This window comes from Eubalaena glacialis, chromosome 17 (genome assembly GCF_028564815.1).
Source record: "Eubalaena glacialis isolate mEubGla1 chromosome 17, mEubGla1.1.hap2.+ XY, whole genome shotgun sequence".
NCBI lineage: Eukaryota > Metazoa > Chordata > Mammalia > Artiodactyla > Balaenidae > Eubalaena > Eubalaena glacialis.
Window position 1 is genome coordinate 31,120,694 of NC_083732.1, and position 26,612 is coordinate 31,147,305.

Consider the following 26,612-nt stretch of genomic DNA (forward strand, 5'->3'; position numbering starts at 1 on the left):
AAAATATTATTCCAAATAAACTACAAGAATGTAGAAAGGATTGAAGAACAAAGAAACCTGGTGAATATGTGGTTGATTTAAATGTTCTTTGACTGTGTAAGAGTGTTACCTGTGGAGGTCTACATATATATAGAAATAAAATATATCAAAAGTGATAAAACCAAAAAAGAGGATAGGGTAAATGGAGTTAAAGATTTTTTGTCTTTGCCTTTCTGGAAAGTGAAAAAAATTAATAATTTAGAGTATACTCCAGTAAGACAAGGATGCATTTTATTATTACTAGAGTAACTGCCAAAAGAATAAAAAAATACTCTAAGCTAAAAAATGACATAATAAAATAATAGAGAAATGTTTGATTAATTTAAAATGAAGCAATGAATGAGAGAAAATGACACAAAAGCAGATAGCAAAATAGAAAACAAATATTAAGATGTCATATTTAAACACAAATATATCAATAATTACATCATATATAAACAGACTAAATACTTCAATTAATAAACAAAGATTGTCAGACTAAGTAAAATAAAACCCTGTATGCTGACACACCTCATTATAAATATACCAGAATTTTCATAGAAAAATAATGGAAGATAATAAATCAGATCCCATTAACCAAAAGAAGGCTGGGGTAGCTATACTAATAGTAGGTAAAGTAGATTTTATTGCAAGGGCATCATTTAAGATAGAGGAATATTTCATGATGAGTGTGCAGTTTATGTGCACTGAAGTTATGACCTCAAAAAATATAAAGTGAAAATTGATGGGGCACAAAGAAGAAATAAGCAAATTCACAACTATAGTGGGAGTTTTTTTATAGAATCTGATAAAGAACTAGACAAAAAAAATACATCAGCAAAGATATAGAAATTCTGAACAACACAACAAACGATCTAATAGACTTGTATTCAACAATGCAAACAACAATTGCAGAATGCACATTCCTTTTAAATGGTCATGGAACATTTTTAAAAATTGATTTAGTGCTAAGTCACAGGTTGAGTCTCAACACATTTCAAATGATTGATTCAAATGATTTAAATTTGAAATTTTCTATAACCACAGTGAAATTAAGTAAGGAAGGCATCAGATAAACTTTTACCAAGTTCAAGATTTACCTATAGAGCAATTAATTTTTTACAACTGGACTTTTTAAAATTAAGGACATTTGATTAGAATACTACTGGTCTTAAAATGGCAGCACGTGATGATTATGCAACTCAGGCTCATTTGCTGCTGAAAATCTCCCTATATTAGGGGGAAGGAAACAAATTTCTTTATCCTCACAGTTTTAAGATAGTAATATAATAGTATCATTAATTTTTAGAGTGCCCTTACTTAGGAAAGCATTGCATGTTATATTAAAAAACAATAGAGTACATACTTTATTATAAATCAGAGGGGTGACTGTGATGAACCAGGTGACTTTGCGAAAAAGATGAGATTTAAACTGGACCTTGAAGCTGGGTAGTATTGACAAGCAGTCAGTGTGCTAGATATTTCAGACAAGTGTTTCATGTGAACAATTGAAGAGGTGGAAATACCCTGAGGGTGTTTGAAAGAACCGTTCTGTTTTAGAGGAAATAAAAAGAACTTCTACTTCTCTTATTCATTATGATGTCTAGACTCTTCTTGCTAAAATGTGTGAGGGGACATAAAAGGATGTCTTGTTTAGCCAAATTTAAAGAGGAATTTATTGACTATATCTAAAAATCGACTTGGTTTGTAGGTTTCACTTAGAGACTGCAATATTATTAATATAATCTTAAATGATCAATTCTTTTCCTATAATAGGAAACATCTTGTTTGACTCAGCATACAGGTTTGGAACAAATGTACCCAGAGAATTCCTACAGAATCACACAGTCCAATCTCTCAGCCAGTGAGATGAGGTCCCAAGCAAATTATCCTCACCTTAGGTTTGTGCCTGCTTCTACCTTCTAAATATCACAATCCAACCCAAATATGGCCAAAATCCTCTGAAAGATTATAAAATGCAACATCTTTGTATCCCTCTCTTATTGTATAACATTGGTTATAAGAAAGTAGTTCCTACATAAGCCTTTTAAAATCATAGGGGAAAAGTAATATTTTTCTATTTAGAGCAGTTCTTTTTAACCTTCTTTGGGCACACAGACAACTTTGAAAATCTAATGAAAGCGATAGAAACTCAAGAAAAATGGAAATTTACAAATAATCACATACTGGCATAACATATTAGGAGTTTAAGAGTCTTTAAAAGTCAATCCTTAGGCCTCAGCCTTGAACCCCTGATCTGTAGAGGCTTTGTATTTTCTCTGTCTGCCTCTTCAGCCCCTTAGAAAAAAGAAAATGTTTCATAGTGTTAAGAACAAGACCCTTCCTTGGCTTAAAAATAGCAGCTGTAGTTTTATTCATTGATCTTTTTTAATGTGTCTGGAAGCTAGAAGCAATGGAAAAATAATACAAAAACAAAAATTATACTTATAAAAGTTCTGTTTTTCAGAAAAGTTTATTCTTGCAAAATGCAGTTTAAAACATAACTCAACATGATGTTTTTATTCAAAAGAAATTGTAATTGGTTTACCGACTCACAATATTCAGAGACAAGTTGTTTGGGTTATGCATTTTTAGAGAAGTTAATTCTTAAATCATGTGAATATATTATTTCCCAATAAAGTTATCTATCAATTTATTTTTCAGTAAAATAACATGAGAGTTTAGAAGTGAGAGAAACTGTTTCCTTTTGTGCAACTCTACTAACTATCCCCACCAAAATAGGATTATCAACATAACCTTGATAAATATTTTCCAAAAAATTAAGATTGAGTTGTAGGTCATTAAAATAACGTCAAAATATTGTCTAATTTTAAATTATATTTATTGAAAAATTTAGAAAATGCAGAGAGGTACACAATAATAAGGGGAATTATCTGCAATTCCATCATCTAGAGATAACAGCTATAAACATTTGATGTGTATAATTTAAGGTATTTTATGTATCAATATAAAGATATTAAAAGAGATAATACAAGCATGAAAAATAACACAGAATTTTTTTAATTGAAATATACTTGGTTTATAATATTGTATAGTTTCAGGTGTACAGCAAAGTGATTCAACATATACATATATTTATATCTATTTTAAAAATTATTTTCCATTGTAGTTTATTACAAGATATGGAATGTAGTTCCCTGTGCTATACAGTAGATCCTTGTTGTTTATGTATTTTATATATGGTAGTGTGTATCTTTTAATCCATATTCCCAATTTATCCCTATCCAACGCCCCCTTCCTCTTTTGGTAACCGTAAGTGTGATTTCTATGTCTGTTAGTCTTTGTGAATAAGTTAACTTGTACAATTTTTTAGATTCCACATACATTTCTTATTTATTTGGCTTAGTATGATAATCTTGGCATTTGTATTCTTTTTTATGACTGAGTAATATTCCATTGTATATATACACCACAACTTCTTTATCCACTCATCTGTCGATGGACACTTAGGTTGTTTCCATGTCTTGGCTATTGTAAATAGTTCCTCTATGAATGTTGGAGTACATGTATCTTTTCAAATTAAAGCTTTTGTCTTTTCTGGATATATGTCCAGGAATGGGATTGCTGGATTATATAACAACTCTATTTTTTAGTTTTATGAGGAAACTCCATACTGTTCTCTATAGTGACAGTACCAGTTTAGATTCCCACCAGCAGTGTAGGAGGGTTCCTTTTTCTCCACACCTTCTCCAGCATTTATTATTTGTAGACTTTTTAATAATGACCATTCTGACTGGTGTGAGGTGATACCTCATTGCAGTTTTGATTTGCATTTCTCTAATAATTAGCTATGTTGAGCATCTTTACACGTGCCTCTTGGCCATCTGTATGTCTTCTTTTGAGAAATGTCTATTTAGGTCTTCTGCCCATTCTTTAATTGGGTTGTTTGTTTTTTCATTGTTAAGTTGTATGAGCTGTTTGTATATTCTGGAAATTAAGCCCTTTTCAGTCACATCATTTGCAAATATTTTCTCCCATTCTGAGGGTTGTCTTTTTGTTTTGTTTATGGTTTCCTTTGCTGTGCAAAAGCTTATAAGTTTGATTAGGTCCCATTTATTTATTTTTGCTTTTATTTCTATTGTCTTAGGAGACAGAGAATGTTGTTTTGAACCTGCATTTTAAATGTCTTCAAAAATGTCTAAAATTTAATCCATACTCCCTATTATCATTGAAAAAATTACAAGGAAGTTTGAGAAAAATTTAATAAATTATTTGTCATTTTCACTCCATCTCTCCTCTGAATAGCCTTTTACACTTGTATATGTTTCCCTGAACTGACACCAGGATATAAACAATTGTATACACTTATACAAATTACTGTTTCTGTAAATGTTCACTTTATAAAAATAGATTTTTAACATAAATTTTCACCTTTTACTTTTTTTTCATTATAAGGAATCTTAGGTTAAGATGTATAGATGTTACAAATCATCAACAGTATGTTAAAACTTAGAGTTGTTTGAATATATGTATAATTTACTCACAAACATATATATATATACATATATACATACATAGATACATACATACATAGACACACACACTACATACACACACACAAACACACACACACATTGATCTAAGTAGGTGACCATTAAGGAATATTCCAGTCAGGGGTTGCTAAAAAGTACTGCCTTAACATCTTTAAATGTATCCTCAAGAAAGTATTTATTTATTTAAGGTAGATTCCTAGGGAATGGGTTTCTGGATAAAGTATTTCATGCATTCTTTGTTTATTTTATTATTTATTTCCCATTTTTGAAGCTTTTTACAGTTTCTAGAGTTATGTATTAAAGTATCTCCCCAGTCTCATAGGTTAGAGTAATTTAATATTTTCATTCTGATGGATGAATATATGTGTGTACCATGTACATCTCTGTTTTCTAGTGAGGTTGAGCATGTTTCTTTTGTGTGCGGTTCATTTGGCTGTTCTCTTCTGGAAATTTTACAAATATTTTTGTCACCTTTATAATCATTTGCTTTTGTTGTTGTTTTTATTTTTTAGGTCAAATTATTGTGTTTATTAGACATTTTAGGTACATAAAAATTTTTATCATTTCTTTATTTTCATATCATTGTATTTATTTTCTTTTTTCCATTTAAAAAGTTCTAATTCCTATATTAAATTTGTAATTTGAACTAAGAAAAGTTGCATAAATCTTTTTTTCTTTCCTAGTTCCAGAGCATAGACATTTTAATTCTATCTTCCTGCTCCTTTCTTTGGAGTTTCTGTTGTAAAATTGTTTTAAATTTATCTCATTTTAAAGGCATTCTATATTAGTCATTTTAAAATTATTATATATAAGTAAATGTTATTTACATTTACCAATTTTTATCAACTTTTTTGCATCCCTTTTCTTTGGATTCAATGCTTTTCCAGCTAAAATTCATCTTTTAGTAATTTGTTTCACATGCTGCCTAAAATTATCATCTTGTTGTTTGTTTTACTCTCACTCTATATTATTGTTATTTTAAGTAAATACACAATTCTAGTTCTTCGAAAGTTCTTTTTCCTAGCATTTTGAAGATGACCATAGTTATAGAACAGAATGGAAATGTTATAAATGTTAATTTTAAAATTAATTCAACTAAAATAAGTGGCTATGTAAAGAGCATTGGAAGTTGAATACTTTCCTAACATTGTTAGGTTGTCTGATGATATCGGTTAATGAATGAAGAAAGAAAGTCTTAAGAAGGTTGTTCAAAATCATGGCTGACTTATGCTTTCATAATAATTTATTAGGTAACTCAGACTAAGTCTTATACTTAAAAAAAATTAGAAAATCTGGAAAAATATGTAGAGAACATCTGCTTGAAATTACTGATAACTAATACGATGATGAAGGGGGATTTGGAGGAGAAAGGTTAAGGAAGTATACAAAATTTGGGGCAGTGATATAAAATACAAATATGTATCTAGATTTTGTGTCCTCCTTCATTTTCAGGACTCAACTCTTCTCTCAGTTCTGGAAATTTGCAGCCATTGTCACTTATGTATCACCTCACTCTCATTTTCTTTTTGCTTTTTTCTGGAAATCCCAGTAGATATAGGCTGAATGGTCTTCATTTATCTTCTATATCTTTTAAAATCTCCCACTTATTTGCATTCCTTCTATATTTTTCATAGTTTATTCTGGATATTCTTCTCATATTTTGTCCATGTTCTGAATTCTTTCTTTAGTTTAAATTTACTAATTAATACATTCATTGTGTTTTTCTTTCAATAACTTTATTTTTTACTTATAGAAATTTAATTTTGCTATTTCACAAAATGTCTCTTTTTGCCTCCATAATGTCATGCTCTGGTTTTATGGTCTTAATATATTAAACGTGTACAGCTTCTTTTAAGTTGTTCATTTTTTTTCTAGTTCTTTTTTTGTTGACTTTCCTCACAGGGGTTTGTTCACTTGTGTGGCTTGCAATTTTCTATAGTGATTTTGTTATTATCAGGGATTGCATTCCGTGGGAGTTCCTTGTCTTCTGAATTCATACATAGAGTTTTAAAATTGAACCTTCCTGGATCCTAGGGTTTTTTCAGTTGTGTACCAGGCTTTACATTAGCTTTGGGCCCTGTACTATGTGTGAATGTATACTCTGCACCCACACAAGTTGCAGACCTAGGATCCTGATTTTATGACAATTCTACCCAGTTCCACAGCTAGATTAATGGGTAGAGTTTTTGTTGTTTCCATTTAATATATGGGACAATCCTTCAAGGTCCTAGGCTTCAGGCAAAAAGGTCCAACTCCAATTCCTCACCTGTATAGTCCTGAGTTTCCTATTCTAATATGGTTGACAACCCCAGAACTCAATCCCTTAGGCCCTCCTCCTAGTTTGATATCACTGTGGACCACTTTGGCTTCCGCAGTAATTGTTTCAAGTCCTTTATTTCCAACTATTCAATCTCAGCTATTCATTCAACTAAAAAGAAAAATATTCAGCCTTTCTATGGATATGAAGTGGAAGAGTGGAAGTTTTCCTATATCATCATTAGATAGCCATATTGACCTGATGTTTTCTCTGAGAAGCTTCCCTTGTTTTTCTAGATGTCCTTCAATTTTCCCAGGCAAACATAAATACAAATCTTCTTTGTAACTGTACACATTCTCACTACATCCTAATAACTTACAATATGTATTCTAGTGGTAACATTTTTGCCATGCTTAATATTTATTTTTAACATAGTAAATTAGGAGGCCATACATGAATACATATATATGTCAGTGATTTACACCTGCCTAACACTGTTTTCATTTCCATTATTACTTACCAACATATGAGTGTAATAAAATAAACGGAAGACCATGGATATAAGTACACTATTTTCCTCATTCTAACAACAAATATTTTTTGAATGGCTACTATGTACCAAGCACAATTTCAAGCACTTAAAATGAATCAGTGAATAAAACAGAAGATCTATTCTTATAACTTATTTGTTTCATGCTGATGAAAAAATAAATCAAAAAAATTTTCTTGCTTTGGGAAAGTGGCATTGGACAAAAGAAGTATGACATCCATACAAGCATGTTTAGAGCCCCTTCTTTCAAAGAGCAGGAGCGTGATCTACCATTTACCCTTTTGCTGGCTCTCCTAGATTGATCCTTTCACTATCATTGGTATTTTTATGTTGACGAATGATAATGGATTTTAAGTAGCTTTTGGTGTTTTTACAGCTTGGACAATGGAGTACCTTTGGAACCCTGGAAGTTACAGCTCAGACTGAATCAGAAACAAAGGCGTTCTCAGTGGTAGCAGAAGAAGATTGTGAAATTCTTAAAATCCCTGCAAAGAATTATGCAAAGTTAAAATCGGTATGACCTTATCTAATCTATGTATTAACACAATATGGGTGTAAATTAACATTGTTTTGCCTCTCTAGGCAGAAGAGAGGAATACATATCTCTTTTATATTTTAATTTGTCTTGAACTGGAGACCATAAAAATATGATTTATTTGATGAACATCATTAAGCCTCTGATGAGTAGTTGAAGTGGAAAGGTCTCTATGGATATAGTTTGTTATATGTTTGAGTGCATTTGGTTTTTCATGAATTTAAAATTTATCCATTCATTCACTCATTCACTTATTCATTCATTCAACAACTGTATGTTTTGGGTGTCAACAGCATGTCATGTATGAGGGATACCAGAATGATCAGAGATCTCTAAACCTCTACAGTCTACCTTAGGAAGAACAAATACTTGAGAATTATCTGCACACTATTTCATATGTATAACATACATCGAGACCGAGAGCTGCATGAGTAGGTGATCACAACTTAATTCTGAGCCCCTAATTCTGCTGCATTAGAATAACTTATTTTCTTCAATTTTAGCAATTTATTCTCTTTTAGTCAAATCTCCAAATTCCCCTCTCTTCTATTTCTTCTCCCCTAGATGGAAGAGGAAGTTTGTATAAATGACGGATTGGGAGCCCACCATGGTCATGCTCTGTCAGCTCCTCTTGATAGGGTTTAACTATGTTGCAGGTGCTGCAGAGCACTGGCACCAGCCACAGTGAGGTGCTCATGCTGGAGGGAGATGGGGAGACATCCATCTTCTTGATTTAGGTCTTTAATAATTGGGATTTCTTTAGATAGAGTGGTCTCAGTGTTGGTGATACAGAAGACTTTCCCAGGATTCAGCTTCCTTCCAAATCTCTGGTTTCAGAGTGGCTGGCTTAAAAAAAAGATTCATATGTTTGTTTTTATTTTCAAAATGTCAGTATCATTTATTTGGTATTATCAAATACAACTTTTGAGTGTAGTCTTGACTATGATAAGGTTTTTTTTTTTTTAATGCTAAAACATTTATAGGAGCCTAAAAATATTTTGAAAGGTGGGAAAATATTTTAGTAGCAAATCTGAAGATTAAAATTTCAATATGGTTATGTGGTCATGCTCCTATAAAATTCAAATACATTTTATACTAAGTTACATCCATATAACCTTTATTTTTCTTTTACTGCCATTTATCTATCTTCTATATTTTTCTCTTTTTTTTTAAATTATGTAATATAAATTTTGATGATGAATTTTTTTCAGGAAAAAACAAAACTGGAAAATAAAAATAAGGTGAAATTAATCTGCAAGTGTCCATATTATGTGGAGTGGCCTACTTTATCCATATATGAGCTAGTTACACTCACTAAATGGAAAAAGTTTCCTCCAGGTCATGGTGAGTTTAAAGCAATTTTGGATTATTTTCTTTATATTACATTACATTATTGGAATTTGTAATTTTTCATAGATTTAATATTTTAGATAATATTTCTTCACATGTATTTCTCTAATATATTTAATGTTACCTTTCAATTGGACATTTAGATTGTTGTTTTTTTAATTAAAAATCATTCTATATTGACTTGAAGAGTGATCTCAGAAGTAGACTTACTTCCACATCCTCCTATTTCTCCCCACAGCCCCTACCCTTCTTGCCCCACCCTAGCAGTCAATGTAAAGACCAAACTATAAAGGATAAAGGCAGTGAGAAGTTACAGTCATTATTTTTTTCTTTTCTACTGGTAGAACACCTACCTAAGCTGCATGTTTGCTTATCTGTACACATTATCAGGGGAAAATATCATTATAGAGAATAGATAAGACTGAGATAAGGAGTAGCAGCAGTGAAGCTGCCTACATTTCCAATATTCAGCATGGCAATGACACATGCATTTTCTGGGTTATGTATACACAAAAAGTGTAGGTGGTGTTGAGTCATTTTGTACAATATTTCCATTTATGAGAAGCATACTAAATAAGAGATGCTAACTGCTATGTACTGATGTTTGTGTCCCACAAAATTCATATGTTGAAGCCTTATTCACTAAGGTGATGTTATTTGGATGCGGGACATTTGGCAGGCAATTAAGTCATGAGAGTGGAGTCCTCGTGAATGAGATTAGTGCCCTTAAAAGAAGAGATGAGAGAGAAAGAGTTGATCTCACTTTCTTGGCTATGTGAAGATACTGCAAGAAAGCAGCTATCTGCAAACCAGAAAGAGGGCTCTCATCAGACATTGAATCTATTCGCACCTTGATCTTGGACTTCCCAGCTTTCAAAATTGTGAGGAATGTTTGTTGTTTAAGCCAACCCAGCTGATGCTATTTGTTATAGTAGCCAAAACTAAGACACCAACACAAGAGGAACTATGGTAGGTGTGTCAGAATCTTCAGTCAGGAATCACTATAGTACCCTACCTCAAACCTGCAGATCCATAATTGTGGTGAGAGATGTGGTGCCAGGAAGAGGAGAACATTTCTGAATTAAGTTTGAAATTAAAGTTCTAAAAAGAATGAGTCTAAGTTATAAATTCCAAAATGTGACTATTCTAACAATAAAAATATGGTGAAGAAATTACAGAATCTGGCTAAGCTATCCTTTAAGGGAGCCGCTATATAATAGAAAAGTGAGGTTAATATAGCACCATACAGAAGATTCATTTATTGGAAAAAATAAATACCTATGCTTCAAAAGCTGAGACTCCCTAATAAACGTGTTCAATTTAGTGAGACTATGCAACCTTTCCTGAATTTGTTCCAAATTTCTTTCCTGTGTTTGTTTTTATATTTTATTTATCATTTTTTGAAATACAGTGTGTAGTCCATATTTAGCCAAATATATATTTTCTTCTTGCTTATAAAAATTGAATATCATGTTGTATTTTTGTTCATGAAACATTTTTCCTAATGCTGTATTCATTTTTTGGCCAAAAGTACACTTAGAAGACAAGTAGTAAACTGATGTGTAAAAAACTGGGAATTAGCATTTCTAAACTCAGTATATTTATCGTATAGAATTTTTTTTTTTAATTGGGTGCTTGGATTTACCATGGGTCTCCCTTCTGTATTTGAAATATTAACTCTTGGTCCATGCCTCAGTTCCAGGGCTATTTTATTAAAAAAAATCTGAAACTTGCCAATTTATCAGGACATTAATATTTTTGAGATGGTTTTAGAGGAAGAAAGAAACCATAATCAAAGATTTTTTTCAACTACGTGAACCAAAAGAATATGGGATTTGGAATAGGGGAATAATTATGTGTTTTAATGTATTTGATTACTAATGATGAATAATATGTGTTTCGGTCTGAAATATCAATCTAAAATATTTAAATTTAGCATCAAAAAGTTAAGAAGATGTGGGCACATAGTTTCTTAGACATGCTGGGTTCAAGTTCTTTTTTGGTAAATGCTTTTAAAGTAATGGTGGAAACTATCACATTGAACAATCCGTGATTATATCGTATAAGTCAAAAGTAACATAATTCTTCCACTGATTCCCGGTTGTTTAAATATTTGGTCCTTACACTTATACAGTTTAAAAAACCATTTAACCTCCTTAGGGAAGAATGACAGTTTCACTAGATGATTCTCAAGGCTTCTTTCAGCTCTGAAATACTATGGTTCTTATAAATAAACATTCCTAGGTGAAGAATAAGTTCTTTCAACCTAAACATTTTCTTTTATGGTGGTGACAAACTTGATATATCAAAGAGAAACATTATATATAATACTTCTCCACTTTACTCAAGATTTATTTTGAATTTTTATCAGAAAATGTAGGGCATAGCTCAAATTATACTTTCATTATCTATTGATAGGCTTAAAATTAGCAGTAGTATGATTTCCAAAGCATAATTACTTGTGTTTTGATCTTATTTTAGAAAAATATATTGGATGAAGTTTCAGAGACATCTAGGAAATTATTCAAGGGATTGATAGAATTTAGGATTAATACCTGGAAATCTATGAAATAAATAAAACTTATTTCTGACACTTCCTCTGTTAACTTCTTAAGTCTTCTTACTTTTGCTTCATATGCAAAGGGAGATTGAGTTTAATGGATGTGTACAATGTTGCTTGTTATTTGGGTCTGTCTGGTTTGTATCACACCAGCTAAAGTCTGCCCAGGTGATATTTTTTCCAGGTGTGACTGGATGGAAAATGGAAACCAGCTGATCTCACTAATCAACCTGTTTCTATGTGTATCATGTGTATAAGAAAAAATGGTAAATTAACTTGACATTAATGAACCATTTGTATACATTTTATTGTTATCCTGCTTATGTCAGTATGCTCCATCTTTTCCAGGTTGGATACAATATAGCAAACATAATCATTAGAGATACTAAAAATGTAGTAGTAAATTTAGTTTTAAAAGATAAAATATGCAAATATAGCAATTGTAAAAATTTTTCTAGTCTTCACAAGCCAAAAATGGAGAGTTTCAGTCACAGAATTTATACAAAATGGAAATTTGACGTTCTAGGCTCTAAATCCCAACTTTTTGACATCAGTCCTTCTAGATCAATTAACTCTGCAGGGTATCAAAACTTTTAGCCCCAAGGACACTCTTGAGCATCCCAGAAACAGGTTTGTGTCTAGGGGTGCCATTGATCGTGATGCGTTTTTCTTCCTCCTTTCTTCTTTTGCATAAGTGAATATTTTGTAATATAGCATATTAATTCATTTAATTATTTTTAATAGACTTTATTGTTTAGAGAAGTTTTCAGTTCACAGAAAAACTGAGCAGAAGGTACAGAGATTTCCCATATAACCCCTGCCCCCAGTCTTGCACACTATCCCCTGCTATTAGCATACTCCACTAGAGTGGTTCATTTGTTACAATTAATAAACCTACATGGAAACATCATCAACCGAAGCCCATAGCTTACATTAGGGCTCACTTTTGGTATTAGACATTCTGTGGGTTGGACAAATGTATAATGATATTTATCCACCATTATAGTATTGTACAGAATAGTTACTGCCTTAAAAATTCTCTGTGCTCCACATTTTCATCTCTCTCTCCTCCCTAAACCCTTGGTAACCACTGATCTTTTTACTGCTTTCTTTTGATTTTACCATTTCCAGATTGTCACAGAATTGGAATCATACAATATATATGTAGCCTTTTCAGATTGGTTTCTTTCACTTTAATATTTAAGTTTCTTTCAAATCTTTTCATGGTTTGATAGCTCATTTCTTCTTAACACTGGATAATATTCCATTGTCTGGATGTACCACAGTGTATTTACCTATTCACCTACTGAAAGGCATCTTAGTTGCATTCAGGTTTTAGCATTATGAATGAAGCTGCTAAAAACATTTGCATGCAGGTTTTGTGTGGACATAAGTTTTCAACTCTTTTGGGTAAGTATCAGGGAATGAAATTGCTGGATAGTATGATAGAAGTATGTTCAGTTTTGGGAGAAACGGTCAAACTGTCTCTCAAAGTGGCTGTACCAGGACTTCTCCGGTGGCTCAGTGGTTAAGAATCCACCTGCCAATGCAGGGGACATGAGTTCAATCCCTGGTTTGGGAAGATCCCACATGCTGCGGACCAACCAAGCCCGTGCCCAACAACTACTGAGCCTGTTCTCTAGAGCCTGCGAGCCACAGCTACTGAAGCCTGTGTGCCTAGGCCCGTGCTCCACAACAAGAGAAGCCACTACAATGAGAAGACTGCATGTCGCAACGAAGACCCAACGCAGCCAAAAGTAAATAAATAAAATAAATAAAATTTTTTAAAAAAGGTTGCAAAATAATCTACTTCAAAGTGGCTGTACCATTTTGTACTTTCACCAGCAATGGGAATTCCTGTTGCTCCATATCTTTGCTAATATTTGGTGTTGTCAGTGTTTTAGATTTCGCCCACTCACATAGATTTGCAATGGCATTTTGTTGTTTTAATTTTAATTTCCCTGATGACATGTGACTGGAGCACCTTTTCATGTGCTTATGATCTATGTATCTTCTTTGATGAAATGTCTGTTAAAGTCTTTGGCCCATTTTTTATCAGATTTATTTTTCTTATTGTTGCCTTTTAGGAGTTATTTGTATATTTTGGATAACAGTGTTCTTCAGATGTATCTTTTGCAAATACTTTCTCCCAATGTGTTCCATGTCTTCTCATACTCTTAATATGTATTTTGAAGAGCAGAAGTCTTTGACTTTAATGAAGACATCACTATACCCAAGGTCACCTAGATTTTTTTTTTTATGTTACCTTCTGAAGTTTTATAATTTTGCCTTTTTACATTTATGTCTATGATGCATTTTGAGTTAGTTTTGTGAAAGGTGTAAGGTCTGTGTTTGGATTCATTTTTTTGCATGTGGATGTTCCAGCACCATTTGTTGAAGAGACTACCTTTGCTCCATTATATTACTTTTCTTCCTTTGTCAAAGATCTGTTAGATATGTTTATGGGGTACATTTCTCGGCACTCTATTCAGTTTCATTGATGTATTTGTCTATCATTAAGTCGATATCACACTGTCTTGATTACCATTGCTTTATAACAAGTCTTGAACTTAGATACCAGTCCTCCAACTTTGTTCTTCACCTTCAATATTGTGGTGGCTCTTTTGGATCTTTTGCCTCTCCATATAAACTTTAGAATCAGTTAATCAATGTTCACAAAAAAACTTGGGAATTTAATTTGGATTGAATTGAATCTATAGATCCAGTTGAGAAGAAATGACATTTTGACAATAATATCTTCCTATCCTGAGCATGGTATATCTCTCCTTTAATTTAGCTCTTTAATTTCTTTCATCAGAGTTTTATAGTTTTCCTTGTATAGATCGTATACATATTTATTAGATTTATACCTAAGTATTTCATTTTGGGGGATGCTAAGGTAAATAAGATTGCATTCTAAATTTCAAATTCCCCTTGCTCATTGTTGTTTATAGAACCAGCTTTTGATTTTGTTGATTTTCTCTATTGATTTTTGTTTTCAATTTCATTGATTTCTGCCCTAATTTTTTTTATTTTATTCCATTTGCTTACTTAAGATTTAATTTGCTTTTCTTTTTCTAATTTCCTAAGTTGGAAGCTTAGATTTTTTTATGTTAGCTACTTCTTCTTTCCTAATAAATGCATTCAATGCTATAAATTTCCCTTAAAACACTGCTCTCACTGCATCCCACAAATTTCAATAAATTGTGTTTTCATTTACATTTAATTCAAAATATTATTAAATTTCTCTTGAGGTTTCTTCTTTGACCCATGTATTATCTGGAAGTGTGTTGCTTAATCTCCACATATTTTGAAATTTTCCAATTATCTTTCTGTTATTGATTTCTAGTTAATTCCATTGTGGTCTAAGAGCACACATTGTATGATTTTTATCCTTCTAAATTTAAGTCGTGTTTTATAGTGCAGAATGTGGTCTCCCTTGGTGAATATTCCATGTGACCTTGAGGAGAATGAGTCATCTGCTGTTGTTGTAGTCTATAGATATCCTCTATTCAGTTCACTGATGGTGGTATTGAATTCAACTCTTGTTGGATCTTTCCCTTTTTGAGAGAGAGGAGTTGAAGTCTCCAAATACAATAGTGGATTTATCTATTTATCCTTGAAGTTCTATCATTTTTGCTTCACATATTTTGACACTCTGTTGTTAACACATATATGTTAAGGATCATTATGTCTTCCTGGAAAATTGACCTCTTTATCATTATGTAATGTCCTCTTTATCTCTCATAACATTCCTTACTTTGAAGTCTGCTCTGTCTGAAGTTAATATAGCTATTTGCACTTTCTTTTGATTAGTGTTAGTATGGTATATTTTCTCCATACATTTATTTTTAATCTATATGTGTCTTTATATTTAAAGTGGGTTTCTTGTAGATTACATATTGTTGGGTCTCTTTTCTTTTTATCCACTCTGACAATCTCTGTCTTTTAATTGGTACATTTAAACCATTGACATTCAAAGTGACTATTGATATATTTGGATAATATTTGCCATATTTGTTACTGTTTTCTATTTATTACCCTTGTTCTTTGTTCTTTGTTTTTGGCTTCTACTCATTTTCTGCCTTTTGTGGTTTTAACTGAACATTTCGTATGATTCCATTTTCTCTCTTTTCTTAGCATGTCAGTTATACTGTTTTTAGTAAAAGTTTTTTTTACTGTTTTTAGTGGTTACCCTAGAGTTTAGGATGTACACTTATAACTAATCCAAGTCCACTTACAAATAACACTTACTGATTCACAGGTAGTGTGACTACCTTATAATAAAATAATCCTCATTCCTCCCTCCTATCTTTTGTAGCATTGCTGTCAGTGATTCTACTCATATGTAACATAGCTAGGCATATATATATATATTCCTAAGCATACGTAGTCAAATACAGTGTTGCTATTATTATTTTGAACAAAATGTTATCTATTAGATCAATTAAGAAGAAGAAAAATAAAAGTTTTTATGTTACCTTCACTTTATTCCTTCTCTGAGACTTTCCCTTTCTTTATATAGAGCTGAGTTTCTGGCCTATATAATTATCTTTCTCTCTAAAGAATTTATTTTAACATTTCTTGCAAGGCAGATATAGAGGCAACAAATTCCTTAAATTTTTCTTTGCCTGAGAAAGTCTTTATTTCTCCACCACTTTTTTTTTTTTTTTTTTAAAGTTCTGCCTTTTTTTTTTTTTACTTATTTATTTATTTATTTATTTATTTTTGGCTGTGTTGGGTCTTCGTTTCTGTGCGAGGGCTTTCTCCAGCTGCGGCAAGCGGGGGCCGCTCCTCATCGCGGTGCGCGGGCCTGTCACCGCCGCGGCCCCTCCTGTTGCGGAGCACAGGCTCCAGACACGCAGGCTCAGTAGTTGTGGCTCACGGGCCCAGCCGCTCCGCGGCACGTGGGATCCTCCCAGACCAGGGCCCGAACCCGCGTCCCCCGCACTGGCAGGCAGACTCTCAACCACTGCGCCACCAGGGAAGCCCCTCCACCACTTTTGAAGGATAATTTCGCAGAGTCAAGAATTCTCCATTGATGGATTTTCTCTCTTAATATTTTCAATATTTCACTCCTCTCTCTTCTGGTTTGCATAATTTCTGAGGAGTTGGTTGTAATTTTTATCATTGATCCTCTACATGTAAGATGCTTTGTCCTCTGGCTTCTTTCAGGATTTTTTCTTTATCTCTGCTTTTCTATAAATTGAAAATAAAATGCTGAGGTGTAGTTGTTTGGTTTTTTGTTTGTTTTGTTTTTGTTTTCTGGGGGGACATTTATTCTGCATTTATCCTGCTACGTGTTCTCTGAGCTTCTGGATTGATCTATGGTTTGGTGTCTATTATTAATTTAGAGAAATTCTCAGTCATTACTGTTTCAAATATTTCTCCTGTTCCTTTCTCTTTGTTTCTTCTGATAGTCCCATTAGGCATGTTGTACCTTTTGTAGTTGTCCCACAGTTCTTGATTACTCTATTTATTTTTAAGTCTTTCTTCTCTTTGCCTTTCACTTTTTGAGGTTTCTGATTAGATATCCTAGAGCTCACAGATTCTTTCTCAGCTGTGTGCAGTCTGCTGATAACCCTATCAATGGTGTTCTTTATTTCTGTTATATTTCTTTTTAATTCAAGCATTTATGTTTACTATTTTTTTAATAGGACTTCCCTCTCTCTGCTTCCATTGCTTATTTGTTCTTGCTTGCTGTCTACTTTATTCATTAGAACCCTTAGTATATAAATTCCCAATCTGATAATTTCAACATCCCTGGCATGTCTCATTCTGATGCTTACTCTGTCTTTTCCATCTGTGACTTTTGCTTTTTAGTATGCTTTTAAATTTTTTTCTTGATAGCTAGGCATGATATACTGGGTACCAGATTGCTATTATATATTTTAGTAATATGGTCGTAAGGTGTAGGGGGAGGAGGTCTCAGTCTTATAGCGAGCCTATGCCTCTGGAATGTGAACTTCATACATACTTCTCAGTCCTCCCTCCCCCCGACCCCCATTAGATAGGGCAGGTTGGCCAGAGTGGGCTGGAGTTAGGAATTTCCCTTTCTTCAGTTCAGTTAACCTTTTATAAAACCCTGTTAGGTTAAGCGCGACCAAACTAGGTTTCTCCTAAAGGCAGGCCTTGTTAAGAACAAAGTGTGCTGTCCTATTTCATGCCAGAAGCATGAGGGAATTTTTCTATATATTTACTGTAGGAACCTGGTAGAGATCCAGGAGGTAAAAGTCATAAAAGAATGAGGATTCTCTGTTGTCTGGGTCCTCTTGGAGTTTTTAATTCTCAGATTTGTCTGCAGTGAACCTTCAGCATTTTGTCAATTACAGTTCTGATCTTTCTACCTCAATCCTGGTTTTTATTGAGGTTTCTGCTCTAGTAAGTTGTGATTCTCTGTATTTGCTTGTTAGTCTCTTCAATTTTGTGGGCAGCAGTTTGACCTATGACCTCATATCTCTTATGAGTTAAGAATTCTTGATTTTTTCAGTTTTTTTAGCTTTCTACTTGTTAGGATGCAGTTGTGTCTCCTAAGCTCCTTACTTGCTGGACTAGAAAAACTGATTTTTTTATTTACTATATTTGTTATTTCTCTAATATTTGCTCTAGGGCTAACCATATACATCTCAATTTATCAGAACCTACTTCAAATTTTTACTAACTTATTTCCAGTTAGATATAGAAATGCTACAATATATAGCTCTATTTCCTTTTCCTTCTTTGTGCACTATTATTGTACATATTGCATTCATATATGTTACAAACTGAACAATAAATTATCATTATTATTTTATGTAGTTTTATGTCTTTTAAAGAAACTGTGAGAAAAAGAGAGGGCAAGTATGTATAGTGTTTGCTATATTAAACACCTTATTTACTCTATCAAGTTATCTTCATTTATTCCTGTAAATTCGAGTTACCATCTGATGTCATTTCCTTAGTCCATTGTAAGTTTCTCCTATCTGCCTCCTTGCGCTGTTATTGGCAAGTATATTACATTTTTATATTATAGACCCAAATCAGAATTATGCACTTGTTATTTCACAAATCATTGTTTAAGATAGGTAAGAGAAGAAGGATAATAAATATATGTTTATGCCACCTTCTGTAATTACATATTTACCTTTAGTGTCACTTTTTGATTTTTCAAGCAGATTTGAATTATTGTTTGGTGTTCTTTGCTTTCAGTCTGAAGATCTTCCTTTAGCATTTCTTTTAAGGAGTATGTGTTAGCAATGGATAATTTCAGGTTTTATTTAACTAGGAATGCTTTTCTTTAGTTTTGAAAGATATTTTTGTTAGATATAGAATTCTTTGTTGAAACGGTTTTGTTTCACTTTTGGCACACTTTGAATATATTATCCCATTGTCTTCTGGCTTCAAATAGTTTCTGATGAGAAGTCAACTGTTAATCTTATTATGGTTCACTTGTCAGTGATGAGTTATTTTTCTCTTTCTGCTTCAATATATTCTCCTTGTCTTTGGCTTTTAGGATTTGTACTATGATATGTCTGTGTGCTTATTCCATCTTACCCAGAACCAGATTTCTGTCACCACTTTAAATTCTTTTTTTCCTCTCCTCTCTTCCCACTCTCCTTTTCCTCAGTTATACTATACCCTATACATTCAGCTATACTAACTGGTACTAAAGTAAAGTTTATCTTATCATTCATCTCTTTACCAATATTTTTTCTTCCCATCGTCAATAGATTAAAATATAAAATGCTTAATATTGTTTAAAAGTCCATTTGCATCTGGGCCAGGTCTGAGTCTCCAAGTTTACATTGAATCATTCTTCTCCTTTCTGTTCATGTTTCAGACATTCTATACTTTCATCAGTTCTAGTGGTACTCTCCTCCTCTAGGCTTTTACACATGCTGTTCCCACTTCCTGGAGAAGTTCCTTAACCTTCATCTCACCAAATTTATTTATTGTGAAGACAATTTTTCCAAGACCAATTAGGTTATACTTCTGTATCTTTGCTTCTAGAGATCTCTGTTTATCCCACATCTGAAGATTCAGCAAACTTTTCCTGTAAAAGACCAAGTAGTAAGTATATGTTTTGCTGGTCATGTACAGTCTCTGTTGCTGTTGCTTCTGCTTCATCTTCTACTTCTTCTCCTTCTCCTTCATCTGTTTCTCCTCCTCCTCCTCCTCCCCTTAAATATGTAAAATATGTTCTTAGCTAGAGACCTGTACTAAAATAAGCCTTGAGCGAGATTTAGTCCATGGGCCAAAATTTACTAACCTCTGTTTTATCTTAACACTAATCATGCTATGTCACAATTAATAACTTAAGACTCAGTTTTCCCAATAGACGTAAAATTCCTCTGGAATGTGTTCATCTTATTTTTCAGTGTCCAAAGGAGTGCTTAGAATTTGTAGGTGCTTGATATATATGTTGAATGAAAAAAATGAATGAATGTTTTGATGTTGGTGTGTGCCTTTAGACCAAAGTTATCACATATTACTTCCAGAAGTAAATAATTTAACTCTTTACTGCTCAGTATAAATGGTTTGCATTAACACTTACCATATATTTTCTTTAATTGAGAGAAATAGTATTTGCTGATTTAATCTTAGTATATTTAAACTTACTTTCATTGTTAAATTTTGATTAAAACAAAATTTTTTGCTTTACTATCATCGAGTAGAAATTTAAGGAAATTATATCATTGCAATCAGTCAACCACTAAGAATTATGGGAGAACACTGTGTTTTCAATTCATAATCCAGGTAAAATAAAAGCCAGTTTAAATTTGATAGGCCATTAAATAAGACAAATATTAGCATGGTACTATGAACAGCACTAGTTAAAGGCAGTTTGGAAGTCTGTTCTTTTCAAGAAATCACCAGGAGTAAAAAATTTTGAATCTATCAACTAATCATTTTTATTTTTAGTCATTATGTTCAACTCTCACTATATATGCAACCAACTTTCTATAATATAAGGCAGTGGAAATGGGATAATGACTGAAAAATATAAGCGTAATCTCCTTCTTACTTTTAAAATTTGTCATAATACACATTGTTGTTATAAATATTTCTGCGAGAAATAATTTCTGAGTGGTAGATTCTGCAGATTATATTCCTCAATGCCTCTTCCAGACACTTCTAATCTGCCTTCCTCTACTGTGAAGGCTAAGAAAAGCTAAAGACTACATGTCTTGGATCCAATGTAGCACTTTAATTTTGATTATGGCCTGAGCTTTGCTTTGCAGATATGCTTATACAACATTTGGAAGTAGTCAGGGAGCAGCTCCTCTTATAAGCATGGTGGTTCTGATTTCACCCTTAGCATTACTACCGATGATTGGCAAGAGACAGGTTTCCTCTAAGAGCTCCATGCTGTGGGTGGACTTATTCACTGGCTGATTTTTTTTTGACTCTATAGTTTTGAAACCATGTTCCATGGCTCTTCTATAGCCTTTTAACACCTTCTAATAAAACTTTTTCTGTTTAAATTTAGATAAAAATAGTTTATTGCCTGTACTCAGAAACCAAGAGAAATGCCCTGGTTGTGCATTGTATCAAAGATGATCTCTTTTGTAAATAAGTGCTTTTACAGAATTTCTTCTTGACATTTAGTCAATTAATATTTTTACTAAACATTTATTATGTGCAAAACACTAAACTAGTTGCTTTGTGGAGATGAAAAGAAATGGATTTAAAATCAAAAAAACTCAAGTATTTGAGGAGCTAAATGTAAGGTTTCGGTTTGATCTCAAAGAATTAACAATTAGAAAAAATATATAAAGGTGTGTTTTTTTATTTAACATCCTTATTTGAGTATAATTCCTTTATAATGGTGTGTTAGTTTCTGCTGTATAACAAAGCAAATCAACTATACATATACATATATCCCCGAATCTCCTCCCTCTTGCATCTCCATCCCACCTTCCCTATTAGCACTGAGCTAATCTCCTTGTGCTATGCAGCTGCTTCCCACTAGCTATCTATTTTACATTTGATAGTATATATTAGTCCATGCCATTCTCTCACTTCATCTCAGCTTACCCTTCCCCCTCCCTGTGTCCTCAAATCCATTCTCTACATCTGTGTTTTATTCCTGTCCTGCCCCTAGATTCTTCATAACCATTTTTTTTTCTTTTTTAGATTCAATATATATGTGTTAGCAAATGATATTAGTTTTTCTCTTTCTGACTTACTTCACTCTGTATGACAGACTCTAGGTCCATCCACCTCACTACAAATAACTCAATTTTGATTTGTTTATGGCTGAATAATATTCCATTGTATATATGTGTCACATCTTCTTTATCCATTCATCTGTCGATGGACACTTAGGTTGCTTCCATGTCCCGGCTATTGTAAATAGCCTTGCAATGAACATTGTGGTACATGACTCTTTTTGAATTATGGTTTTCTCAGGGTATATGCCCAGTAGTGAGATTGCTGGGTAGTATGGGAGTTCTATATTTAGTTTTTTAAGGAACCTCCATACTGTTCTCCAGAGTGGCTGTATCAATTTACATTCCCACCAACAGTGCAAAACGGTCCACTTTTCTCCACACCCTATTCAGCATTTATTGTTTGTAAATTTTTTGATGATGGCCATTCTGACTAGTGTGAGGTGATACCTCATTGTAGTTTTGATATGCATTTCTGTAATGATTAGTGATGTTGAGCATCCTTTCATGTGTTTGTTTGCAATCTGTATATCTTCTTTGGGGAAATGTCTTTTTAGGTTTTCTGCCCATTTTTGGATTAGGTTGTTTGTTTTTTTGATATTGAACTGCATGAGCTGTTTGTGAATTTCGGAGATTAATCCCTTGTCAGTTGCTTCATTTGCAAATATTTCCTCCCATTCTGAAGGTTATCTTTTCATCTTATCATGGTTTCCTTTGCTGTGCAGAAGGTTTTAAGGTTCATTAGGTCCCATTTGTTTATTTTTCTTTTTATTTCCCTTTTTCTAAGAGGTGGGTCAAAAAGGGTCTTGTGGTGATTTATGTCATAGAGTGTTCTGCCTATGTTTTCCTCAAAGAGTTTGATAGTGTCTGGCCTTACATTTAGGTCTTTAATCCATTTTGAGTTTATTTTTGTGTATGGTGTTAGGGAGTGTTCCATTTTCATTCTTTTACATGTAGCTGTCCAGTTTTCCCAGCACCACTTACTGAAGAGGCTATCTTTTCCCCATTGTATATTCTTGCCTCCTTTATCAAAGATAAGGTGACCATATGTGCATGTGTTTATCTCTGGGCTTTCTATCCTGTTCCAATGATCTATATTTATTTTTTTGTGCCCGTACCATACTGTCTTGATTACTGTAGCTTTGTAGTATAGTCCGAAGTCAGGGAGTCTGATTCTTCCGGCTCCGTTCTTCTTTCTCAAGATTACTTTGGCTATTTAGGGTGTATGTTGTTTCCATCCAAATTGCGAAATATTTCTTTCTAGTTCTGTGAATAGTGTCATTGGTAGTTTGATAGGGATTGAATTGAATCTGTAGATAGCTTTGGGTAGTATAGTCATTTTCACAATATTGATTCTTCCAATCCAAGAACATGGTATATCTCTCCATCTCTTTGTATCATCTATAATTTCTTTCATCAGTGTCATAGTTTTCTGCATACAGGTATTTTGTCTTCTTAGTAGGTTTATTCCTAACTATTTTATTCTTTATTTTGCAATGGTAAATGGGAGTGTTTCCTTAATTTCTCTTTCAGATTTTTCATCGTTAGTGTATAGGACTGCAAGAGATTTCTGTACATTAATTTTGCATCCTGCTACTTTACTAAATTTATTGATCTGCTCTAGTAGTTTTCTCATAATATTGTTAAGATTCTCTATGTGTAGTATCATGTCATCTGCAAACAGTGACAGTTTTACTTCTATTCCGATTTGGATTCCTTTTATTTCTTTTTCTTCTCTGATTGCTGTGGCTAAAAATTCCAAAATTAGGTTGAATAATAGTGCTGAGAGTAGGCAACCGTGTCTTTTTCCTGATCTTAGTGGAAATGGTTTCAGTTTTTCACCATGGAGAACGATGTTGGCTGTGGGTTTGAATATATTGCCTTTACTATGTTGAGTTTAGTCCCTTCTCTGCCTACTTTCTGGAGGGTTTTTATCATAAATGGGTGTTGAATTTTGTCAGAAGCTTTTGATTTAGATGATCATATGTGTTTTCTCATTCAATTTCTTAATATGTTTTATCACATTGATTGATTTGCGTATATTGAAGCATCCTTGCAACTCTGGGATAAACCCCACTTGATCACAGTGTATGATCCTTTTAATGTGCTGTTGGATTCTGTTTGCTCGTATTTTGTTGAGGATTTTTGCATCTATGTTCATCAGTGATATTAGCCTGTAGTTTTCTTTCTTTGTGACGTCTTTGGTTTTGGCATCAGGGTGATTGTGGCCTTGTAGAATGATTTGGGGAATGTACCTCCCTCTTCTATATCTTGGAAGAATTTGAGAAGGATAGGTGTTAGCTCTTCTCTAAATGTTTGATAGAATTTGCCTGTGAAGTCATCTGGTCCTGGGCTTTTGTTTGTTGGAAGATTTTAAATCACAGTTTCAATTGCAGTGCTTGTGTTTGGTCTGTTTATATTTTGTATATCTTCCTGGCTCAGTCTCAGAAGGCTGTTCTTTTCTAAGAATTTGTCCATTTATTCCAGGTTGTCCATTTTAATGGCATATATTTGCTTGTAGTAATCTCTCATGATCGTTTGTATTTCTGCAGTGTCAGTTGTTACTTCTCCTTTTTCATTTCTAATTCTATTGATTTGAGTCTTCTCCCTCTTTTTCTTGATTAGCCTGGCTAATGTTTTATCAAATTTGTTTATCTTCTCAAAGAACCAGCTTTTAGCTTTATTGATCTTTGTTATTGTTTCCTTCATTTCTTTTTCATTTATTTCTGATCTGATGTTTATGATTTCTTTCCTTTTGCTAACTGTGGGTTTTTTTTGTTCTTCTTCCTCTAATTGCTTTAGGTGTAATGTTAGGTTGCTTGAGATGTTTCTCGTTTCTTGAGGTAGGACTGTATTGCTATAATCTTCCCTCTTAGAACTGGTTTTGCTGCATCCCATGGGTTTTGGGTCATCATGTTTTCATTGTCATTTGTTTCTAGGCATTTTTTTATTTCCTCTTTGATTTCTTCAGTGATCTCTTGATTATTTAGTAGTGTATTGTTTAGCCTCCATGTGTTTGTATTTTTTACAGTTTTTTTCCTGTAATTGATATCTAGTCTCATAGTGTTGTTGTCAGAAAAGATACTTGATACTACTTCAGTTTTCTTAAATTTACCAAGACTTGATTTGTGACACAAGGTATGATCTATCCTGGAGAATATTTCATGAGCACTTGCGAAGAAATTGTATTTTTTTGCTTTTGGATGGAATGTCCTATAAATACCAATTAAGTCCATCTAGTTTAATGTATTATTTAAAGCTTGTGTTTCCTTATATATATACATTTTGGTTGATCTGTCCATTAGTGAAAGTGGAGTGTTAAAGTCCCCTACTATGATTGTGTTACAGTCAATTTCCCCTTTTATGGCTGTTAGCATTTGCCTTATGTATTGAGGTGCTCCTATGTTGGGTGCATAAATATTTACAATTGTTATCTCTTTTTCTTGGTTTGATCACTTGATCATTATGTAGTGTCTTTCTTTGTCTCTTGTAATAGTCTTTATTTTAAAGTCTATTTTGTCTTTTATGAGAATGTTCCTCCAGCTCTCTTTTGATTTTCATTTGCATGGAGTATCTTTTTTCATCCCCTCACTCTCAGCCTGTATGTGTCCCTAGGTCTGAAGTGAGTCTCTTGTAGACAGCATATATATGGGTCCTGTTTTTGTATCCATTCATCCAGTCTATGTCTTTTGTTTGGAGCATTTAATCCATTTCCATTTAAGGTAGTAATCAATATCCATGTTCCTATTACCATTTTCTTAATTGTTTTGGGTTTGTTATTCTAGGTCTTTTTCTTCTCTTGTATTTCCTGCTTAGGGAAATTCCTTTAGCATTTGTTGTAAAGCTGGTTTGGTCATGCTGAATCATTGCAGCTTTTGCTTGTCTGTAAAGGTTTTAATTTTTCCTTCAAATCTGAATATGATCCTTGCTGGGTAGGGTAATTTTGGTTGTAGGTTTTTGCCTTTCATCACTTTAAATATGTCCTTTCACTCCCTTCTGGCTTGCAGAGTTTCTGCTGAAAGATCAGCTCTTAACCTTATGGGGATCCTCTTGTATAGTATTTGTTGCTTTTCCCTGCTGCTTTAAATGTATTTTCTTTGTATTTAATTTTTGATAGTTTGATTAATATGTGTCTTGGCATGTTTCTCCTTGGATTTATCCTGTATGGGACTCTCTGAACTTCCTGGACTTGATTAACTCTTTCCTTTCCCATGTTAGGGAAGTTTTCAACTATAATCCCTTCAAATGTTTTCTCAGTCCCTTTCTTTTTCTCTTCTTCTTCTGGGACCCCTATAATTCGAATGTTGGTGTGTTTAATGTTGTCACAGAGGTCTCTGAGACTGTTCTCAATTCTTTTCATTCTTTTTTCTTTATTCTGCTCTGTGGTAGTTATTTCCACTATTTTATATTCCAAGTCACTTACCCGTTCTCCCTCACTTTTTCTGCTATTGATTCCTTCTAGAGAATTTTTAATTTCATTTATTGTGTTGTTCATCATTGTTTGTTTGCTGTTTAGTTCTTCTAGGTCTTTGTTAAACATTTCTTGTATTTTCTCCATTCTATTTCCAAGATTTTGGATCAGCTTTACTATCATTACTCTGAATTCTTTTTCAGGTAGATTGCCTATTTCCTCTTCATTTGTTTGGTCTGGTGGATTTTTTCCTTGCTCCTTCATCT

General features: G+C 33.1%; 1 protein-coding gene across 1 annotated transcript in view; it reads left to right on the plus strand.

Annotated features, from left to right (window-relative positions):
- The window catches only part of CNBD1 (cyclic nucleotide binding domain containing 1), a 402,273-nt gene that overhangs the window by 332,537 nt on the left and 43,124 nt on the right, over window positions 1-26,612 (plus strand). The window contains 2 exon segments of the mRNA XM_061171726.1: window positions 7,716-7,853; window positions 9,086-9,218. Of these exon segments, the coding sequence (XP_061027709.1) occupies window positions 7,716-7,853; window positions 9,086-9,218 (271 nt within the window).